Consider the following 8,919-nt stretch of genomic DNA (forward strand, 5'->3'; position numbering starts at 1 on the left):
AGCCTTCCCGTTGATGATCATTTCTAGGACCAGGCCAACACAGGCTCCCTGAGTGGTCACAGGGCCTGTGCAAAATGAGTGCTCCTCGGGGAGGGTCCCCAGGGCACCCTGGGGTGGGAATGGCCCGGGGGACCAACGCACGGGGGCACAGCCTCCGGGCAGCACGCTGCTCACACTACGGCCTGAGTGTCAGAGAGAAATGCCGGCCGGCCGGGCACCCCCGCTCGGAGCCCTGAGGGAGCGGCGGGAGGGTGCAGCGGGGGCTCCGCACCCCAAGCAAGGACCGCACAGTCCACACCATGAGAGGTTATTTATTTATTCCCCACCCTCGCAAACCTTCAGGTGGCTCTACGGAGACATCAGACACAAAGCCACACTCAGACTGCCCCTAAATACAGAAGTGGAATTTAAGGATTCACCTGACCACACATGGCCTCGGCCCAAGGACGGACTTTTCCCCTTCAGTGCCGTGGGGCGACCGGGCAGGGAGGCTCGAGCACAGAGGGAGGACTGGGTAGGGCTGCCCCTCGTCCACCCGGGCTCCTGCACCAGGCCCGGACCCAGACCTGCTGCACCCGGCCGGGGGGGGGGGGGGGTGCGTGAGGAGTGACCGAGCAGCTCCCGCTCTAAGTAGAAGGCACTCCGTGGTACGGGGTCAGGGCAGACTGTGGGTCACAGACGTTTCTGGGGGGCCAGGGGTGCACCCAGCCTGCATCCTCACCGCCACTGGGCCCTCCCACCTCCCTGAGGGTGGACGCTGGCCGGGAAGATGCCAGCTCCGGCCCTGCAGACCTCTGGGGTGGGGCGTCTCCAGGTTGGGGTCTGGAGCGGGGGGAGGGGGGGATGTGTTTGGGGCAGGCTGGGCCCAGGGAGGGGGGATCCCGGCCTGGGTGCGTCCTCAGGCTCGGCCCCACCCGCCGGCTCTCCCTGGCCCGTCCCTGTGATGTGGTTTCAAGTCCACGCAGGGCTGGGGCATCCGCAGGGAGCGCTCCGGAGGGCCACACGCTTGGTGGGCCACAGGGTGAGCCCAAAGCCGGCAGCGTTTCACTGTGCTGCACCTTCTAGCCCTCCGTGGGGCGGGCCTTCGGGTGCCGGCTGCTGCCCCAGGGGGCCCTCACCCCGGGAGAAGGTGATTTCCAGGAGGATTTAAGCAAAGTGTTTTTAAAGAAACCCACAGATCGCTCCGGAAAGGAGAACACGGCCGTCCAGCGTCGGGACGAAGCGGCTGCGGTGAGGACGCGTCCGGGCGTACCCAGCAGGGGACGCTGCTCACGCGGGCCCCTCTCCACCCTGCCAGCCCTGCTTCCTGGGGACCTCACCCTTCTGGGCCTCGGTTCCTGCCTCCCGCAGCCTCTTCCGGAAGCGCGCCCCCGGCCTGCTTCTGGGGGGCGGCAGAGGGTCCATGCCCAGGATCTTGTGGATCTGCCGGAACGCCAACAAGCGCAGGGCGTGCTGGGGGCAGACGGCCAGTCAGGACCCTCCCACTGCTCGCCGCTGGCCCTGCACCCACGGCCCAGCGCGGACACGAGCTCACCGGGTGTCCTCGACGACACCCTGCCAGCAACCACAGAGCTCGGGGCACGCGCGGGCTTGGGGAAGCGCACTGCGCCGGGGCCAGCCGATGGCAGGATGTTCCCAGGAAGCCCTCGGAGCATCAGCCCCTTTCTGGGCTCTCTACCGGGACTCCAAGTCCTGCATCGCCACTCGGCCGTGACCGTGAGCAAGTTGACTCTTCCCGTTAAGGGCAATTCGTAAGCGCCAGGGTCCGTGTGGGTTTTGTGCCACGAGAGACGCTTTCTTACAGATAAACTTGCTGACAAAAGGGAAACCACAGCGGGGGGCTGTGCGGGCCAAGCTGGAGGCCACGGCTGGGTGTCGTCACACCCTGAGACGTGGGGCCACGGAACACCCAGGGAAGTCCCAGCCAGCAAAGCCCCAGGTGTGCACCTGCCTCACTGTCATGGCAGCTTCGGCCCCGAGCCAGGCTGGCCCTGCCCCCGTCACCCACAGGCCACCCTCCCACAGGCCACCTGTTTCTACAAAGGGAAGGAGAGGGGGAGGGGGAACCCCACATCGTTTCCGGGTCTACGTGTAGCCGCAACCTGGGCGGGGACCCGGGTGCCACGCCCGGCCTGTCCGAGCTGGCCCGGACTTGGGAGCCACACGCACCACACGGGCCGGCTGTCCTACCTGTGCACTGGCCGTGAGGTCCTCACGCTGCTGGCAGGTCATGGGCCCGAGGGCGTCCCTCTGATCTCTCTCGCAGGGATCCTGGATCCCAGGCCCATCTTGTCGAGGAGAGGTGGGGGCCGCAAAGGACAAAGTACCCAGGGGAAGAGACCACCACCGCGGTTGGGCGGGTCCCACGCAGGGCCCACCCACTGCCCCCAAGCGTGCACCAGCCACACCCCTGTGTGCGCCTGCGAGAGCCCTGGGACAGGACAGGCCCGCAGCACATGCTCCCTGCACGGCCTCTCCTGTCACTTCACCTGCCACCATCCTATGCCCTAAAATGACGGGAAAGCCCCGTTTCTGCATCTAACACCTCGATGGCTCAGTGCACTGTCTCCCTTTGACGTCCATTATCTGCGACCCTGCGTGGTTCCTTTCCCGACATTCCCAGGGCTCTCCAGGGCTCTCCAGGGCTGCACTGCCCCAGGGCGGGCCCCTCCCTTGCCCGGACCCTGGTCCCTGTGCTGCTTCTGTGGCATGCAGTGTCTGTCTGGCTCCCTTCCCTTGTCTGCCCGGGACAGTGCCCCCAGGGTTTGCAAGTGGCTCGTTCTGTGCCTGCCACACCTGCTCTACTGTTCTGGGCTCCCCGGCCTGCGGGACTGACCTGCCAGGAGCATCCCCGAGGCTACACACTCCAGGACACGCCTCAGGCCGTCCCCGGGACTCAGGGGCCCCTTCGTGCTGCTCAGGGCCTTCTCCACCAGCAGCTCCATGGCCTGGGCCCCGCGGGGACAGAAAAGACGATGCCGTGCCTCAGAGGAGAGCACTTGGGCCAGCTGGACTCTCCCCCGGGCGACAGCTGCGATGCGCGGGGTCTCCAGCAGACCCTGGGACGGAGGCCCCTAGCAGCACTGTTCCTCGCCCCCACCCATCCTTGACTTCTGAGGAGGAGGGTGGTCCCTGGGGCCTGTCTCTGCCTCCCCAGGGGGTGGCTGCCGGCAGGTTTCTGCACCTTCTCCGCCTCCCGATTCTCCATCGGCAAACCCTGTGCACAGTAACGCTGCAAACTAGGGTCAAGAGGGTTGAAGAACTGCTCTCTGTGACCCTCGTGCATTTAGTAAGGGTCAGATGACCCGTTGACCTGCTCTGGCATGCTCCCCTCCCCAGGGAGCCCCCCTCCCTGTGGGGAGCAGTGGGGGGGGGTCTTGGGGGCGGGATCAGGGCAAGTGTGCTCTCGGGGGGGGGTGCTTCTAGATTTACAGGGAAACGGGCTCCTGGGGAATGCGGGGCCCTCTCAGCGCCCAAACGGACCCACGTGTCCCAAAAGGAGTGGTGCCGAGAGCAGCGCCTGCCTCCTCTGGACACTGGGCAGAGAGAGCCCTTGGTCTGGTAGACGGTCCTCGCGGGTGAGTGAGGCCAAGGATGGCAAGGCCAGAATGGGAAGGGTCTACTTGTGCAAGAGCGCGGCTCTGGGGGGGAGAGATGCTGGCAGCAGAAATGCACACGGAAAGCAAACGTCCGTCCCCCAAAGTAAATGAGATGGACAGACTCAGACGTGCCGACAGGTGCACGGACACAGCACGGCAACCTGGGGTTTGGGGGCACGGGTGCCCTTGCCTCTGTCTTCTCTCCTCTCCCCCGACGGGCCCCAGGACTGACTGCCAGGGGCTGTCAGAGCCATGGGGGTCTCCCCTTCGGAAGAGGGAGGGCACGCACCAGGCGGCCCCGAGGCCAGTCCTGGGCCCCCTTGCCTCACGTGCTCTCTGGTTCTGCCTGTGAGGTTGCTGGTTCAAGGTAACGGCAGTCTCATGAGGCTGTGCTCCGCAGCAGGCCTCCTCCTGGCCCTGACGGACCCCTAGGCCGCCCCCTCCCCACCCACCCTTCCTGGCTGCTCAGTTGGGCCCCTTTTTGGAAAGCCCAACACTGGGAAGGGGAACCTCTGTCTCAGAGAAAATGAGGCCTGTCAAGGCTGTTGGAGGCCCTTGGGGGGCTCCCCAGGACAGGGCCAGCCACGGGGTGCTGCTTACCCAGGCCGGCAGGGCCCCCCAGGTGGGCACGTGCTGGCAGAGGTCACGAAGGACCCTGATGACAATCACGCACGGCTGTAGGCCACTGGCTCGAGCCTGCGGGGGGAAGAAGTACACCGTTAGCTCAGGAAGCCATGCGCTCGTGGCCTCGGACACAAGGGCTGACCCTTGGGGAGTGAGCCTGGCCGGGAGGGACTCTGGGTGTGGCACAGACCCACTGATCCGGCCCAATTCGGAGCCTCCAGTACCCGCCATCCCCCAGAGCAGTCCGGGTCACTCCTTTATGTTTCTGACAAGGGCCAGGAGGAAACCTTGTCGGGTCAGTGCTTGGCAAGGAGACGTGGGTAGCCGTGCAGACGGCTGTCTCCCACAGCTGCATTCAGAGCCCGCTCCCGAGCACCAGGACACAGACGGAGGCCCCCTCCGGCCCCCTGACCTGAAACCACTTGGCGTGGCGGAGGGCGGCCAGGGACTGAAGGCACTTCTCTGGGCTCAGGATGTCTTCTGGGTCAGGCTGAGGCACCTGCCTTCCTTCTAGAAGGAAAGGGCCATGTGGGCACGGCGCCCCTCACCACCCCCCTCGCCTCCCTGGGCCACGCGGCCCGGCCCCTCCTGGGCATCATCCTGTTATCTGGAAGGCACCGGGCTCCAGACCATCTCTCCTCCAGGCCACGCAAGGACCAGAGAAGTCATTTCTGTGGAAATGCTCTCCCTCTGCGGGAGAGCTCCCACGAGGACAGAGTGCAATGCTGGTTACCGAGCACCTGCAGTGCTGACGCCCTCGGTTAGCAAATCACAGTTCAGATGGAAAACGATGAACTAAGCCAGATTTCCAGACGCTTCCATGTGCATCACAGCAAGGGAGAGAGCAGGCTGGACGGGAACAGGTGCCGTCCTCGAGGGCAAAGGCCCCGCATCTGGGGGAAACTCAGGGGCCTTTTCCTGTGGTCTTTCCCCTGCTTCACGCTCCCCGCCCCTCGCTCCGGGAGGCCCCGGGTCACAGAGGTCAGGCGATGGGACACAGCTTCACTCATGCAGCAGTGTCCCCACGGGTGGGTCACAGCCCAGCCACTGCTTCAGGCTGAGGTGGAACCGGCCGGGGTGGGTCTGGGAGGGGGGCATTTCGCCTCCGGTGTCGCCCTCTGGTGACAGCCAGCCTGGGGCCCGACACACTTGTGGGGGACACAGAGGGGCGCCCTCCTGCCCACCCGTCTAGGAGCCTCGGATCGCTCACACTGCCTGACGCTCCCAGGCTGCCCTTGTTCGTGTGTTTGAGCAAACCCTAGCGGGGCCTGCAGCTAGGACTTCACGATGTCTCATCCCGCTGTGGTTATTTCTTACGTGACCATGACAACTGGTGATGGTTCCCGCCAATGGTTCAGGGTTCTGCTCCCCCAAAATTTAAGCGATAAAAATGAACTGATTTAAAGAAGCAAGTTAGGGGCGCCTGGGTGGCTCAGTCGGTTAAGGGTCTGACTTCAGCTCAGGTCATGATCTCGCAGTTCATGGGTTCGAGTCCCGCATCGAGCCCTCCGCTGACAGCTCAGAGCCTGGAGCCTGCTTTGGATTCTGTGTGTGTCTCTCTCTCTGCCCCTCTTCTACTCACGCTCTGTCTCTCTCTCTCTCTCAAAGATAAACGAACATTAAAAAAAGTGTTTAAAGAAGAACGTTAGAAGTTCGTGGCCCTCCGCTGTGACCAAACAATCATGGAGGGGGTTCAAGAATGACTGGGGTTTGGAAAACAGTTCTGGGGGCTGCTCCACGAGGTTCCGGGGCTCCGTGAGATCCACGGTGTGTTCCTGGCAGCTGGCCTTCACCACAGCAGTGACTTGAGGCCCCTGCTGGCCCCTGGCCTGGCCCAGTGCCCTTCCCACTCTCTCAGCCAACCGGCCTCAAGCCCTAGAGCCCCCATGTCTCACAGGAGAGGCCTTAGGACCCATGGGGTTGCCTGTGGCCCCTGCTACACAGAATCAGCTGAGCTCCCAGGGACCCAGCACAGCTGATCTCCCTGGGGTGGGGAGCAGGTGTCTGTGCAGGCCCGGAGGCAAAGGGAAGAGGGGGACAGTGCTCTGGAGCTCATGTGACTGTCGCCACCTTGCTTCCTCTGCTGCCCCAAGGCCCAGTTCTTACCTGCCAGCAGCATCCAGGGCTGGCAGAAGTGCCAGAAGGCTGGTGGCTGTGACCCCCTCCCCACCCAGAGCAGAGGCAGATGCGGCCCTCAGTCACCAGGGAGCGTGGGGAGTGGGGCTGGACGGAAGGGCCCGGCCACACCTTGGTCCGTGGAAGGGTCCTCCCGCATCAGGGGCGAGGTGACAGACACAGCGACCCTCATCCTGGGCTCCTCGCAGGAGGAGATGATGATGTTGGCTTCGGGGTCAGAGGAGACCTCATACTCGTCTTCTGTCACCATCTGTGAGGTGCAAGTGTGACACGAGTCCACGTCAGTGCAGCTGAGAAGCAGGCGTCAACGAGCAAGAATGCGGTCGAGCGCCAGGCCCTGTGCTGGGTGCCTGTAGCCTCCGGAGGACTGAGACACAGCCCCCACCCTCTAGGAGCCCACACGTGTAGAGATGCGTACAGAAAACACCCTGCATGTAGGTGCCTTCACATGTAAAGAACGCCCGCCGCTCAACAACAACAAAACCAGCGATCCGATGAAAAAAACCCACAAAACCTGCGAGGGACAAAACAGGTGGTTTGCAGAAAAGAAACGGGGAAGACCCTTTTTACGTGATGACACAGATTACCCCCACGCTAAGAAAGAAGCAAATTAAAACTGTAATGAGGCACCAGCATCGCCTCTGAGGACAAACCTCAAGAAGTCGAGGGGCAGCCGGGCTGGCAAACCTCTCTATAAACTGCTGGAGGCTGACCTGGCAACATCTACCAGAAGCATCTGGCCTCAAGCCTTTGACCAGCAATCCTGCCCCCCATCTTTCAAGCCCCCCCCCTTCGCCTCTAGCTCCATCCTGACGGGACACACACCTCCCACCATCCTGACGTGCCCCCTCCCTGCCAGTGCTCCCTCCTTGGCATCAGACTTTCACTTCTCCACAGACAACACATTGGAAGTTAGCTTGCTCTTGTGCATGTTCGCTCACCTCCTGACCAGAGCGGGGACCCCAGAGGGCGAATCTGGGTCTGCGCGACCCCCGGTGCTGGATTCTCCCAGGAACAGAGACAGACACGCCAGGAAGGAGAGCCTCCTCCACCCCGGGAACTGATTTTTTAACCCGAGACCCATTTAAATCATGACGTGCTCTCAGCCCTTCCCCGGTCACTGTTTCGGGTGAGAAAGTCCCAGACAGTCCAGGGGAGGAGCCCAGGCCACGTGCCGCGGTCCCCTCTCGTCTCCCCTGTGAAGGGGGAGGGTCCTGTGCAGTCCTTGGCACCAACTGCCCCTGTGGTGGCTGGTAAGTCAGCACCCTCAGTGACGGGACACTGACATCTTGAGTCTGACCCTAAACTCATTTTATAAAGGAGCCCGAAGTTCCTCCTCTTGTCAACTTTTGTACAAAAACAACCCAGTCCGTGTCTAGCAGACTCGCGCGGAAACACAGCCGCCCCAGCCGGGAGCCCAAGTGCCCTCCACGCACAGAGGCCGGGCTCTTACCGGGAGCTGCCGGGGCAGCTGCTCCGAGATTCTCCGCAGCAAGGTGTGGGTGGGCTTCTGCGAGCAGAGCAGGGTCAGCTGCACCGTCCTGTCCCCCCGCAGGAGGAGGCCTTTGGCCAGGAGGCCGACCCGCATCACGCCCTTCAGGACCCGAGCTCTGGGGGAGCCGCTGCTGTGGAGACAAGCCCGAAAACGCGTGAGACCCGCAGGGGAAAGGATCTGGAGAAGGGAGTGCTGCCGGGGTCCCCCGCTCCCGCAACCACGGGCGCCCTGCTGGGCCTCTGTCTCAGCTTCCCCATCTGGGAAACGGGCACACGCGCCTTGGAACAAGACCGGCAAACTGCGCACGCTCAGTAAGGGCGGGCATTGTTACTACCTGCTGTTCTCTGCATTCTGTAAACGGCCACCAATGGCCATCCCTGTGGCCCCTGGTCTTCGGCCAGATGGCGCCACCCACACGGCCCCTGGCTCTGTGCTCTCTGAGCATCTCTGGGGCCACCGGGCCCCCACCTCAGCTCCTTGGCTAGGAGGCCCCCAGCCAGGTGCTCGGCCGGGAGTCTGCCCTCTCTCCTCAGGCCCCGAGGCATCCGGCCATGGTCCCCAAGTGCCCCCCTGAAGCTCAGGCCAGCTTTGCGCAGCGTGAACCTAACTACAGCATCTGCCCCAACACATCACCTCCCGGTGCTACCCCCTCTGCAGGTGGGGGACACCCCAGTTCTCCCAGGCCGACTCGCGGCAGCCATCCTCTCCCACACTGCCTCCCTTGGTCCCTGTGTTCCAGCCCCACGAGGCCGCTTCCCTCGCTGCGCCCCGCGTGGGCCCCTCCCTCGGCGGGTGTCTACACAAAGTCCCCACCGGGCTCCAAGAGCTGCCACTCTTTGTTTTGTGACACTTCTCGGGATAGGAGGGGACCTGATCTGTTAAAATCCATTTATGTTTTTTTATGTATTTCTTGATTTCTGGACGACAGAGCGCTAGAGCCCAACATGGCCTGAGAGGACCAGGTCTGGGAGGCCACCAGCCAAATCCAGCCCAGAATGGCTGCGGACGGGGCTAGAACCAGACTCCACAGATTCCCACCTCCCACGGGAAGAGGGGCAGAGAGCC

General features: G+C 63.4%; 1 protein-coding gene across 1 annotated transcript in view; it reads right to left on the bottom strand.

Annotated features, from left to right (window-relative positions):
- Window positions 1-588: 588 nt before the first annotated feature.
- ZFR2 (zinc finger RNA binding protein 2) overlaps window positions 589-8,919 on the bottom strand; it is a 41,261-nt gene continuing 32,930 nt past the window's right edge. Inside the window, 7 exon segments of the mRNA XM_049639622.1 lie at window positions 589-1,452; window positions 2,191-2,288; window positions 2,837-2,948; window positions 4,200-4,295; window positions 4,636-4,733; window positions 6,471-6,609; window positions 7,813-7,984. Coding sequence (XP_049495579.1) covers window positions 1,270-1,452; window positions 2,191-2,288; window positions 2,837-2,948; window positions 4,200-4,295; window positions 4,636-4,733; window positions 6,471-6,609; window positions 7,813-7,984 — 898 coding nt within the window. The 3' untranslated portion in view covers window positions 589-1,269.

This window comes from Panthera uncia, chromosome A2 (genome assembly GCF_023721935.1).
Source record: "Panthera uncia isolate 11264 chromosome A2, Puncia_PCG_1.0, whole genome shotgun sequence".
Taxonomy (NCBI): Eukaryota; Metazoa; Chordata; class Mammalia; order Carnivora; family Felidae; genus Panthera; species Panthera uncia.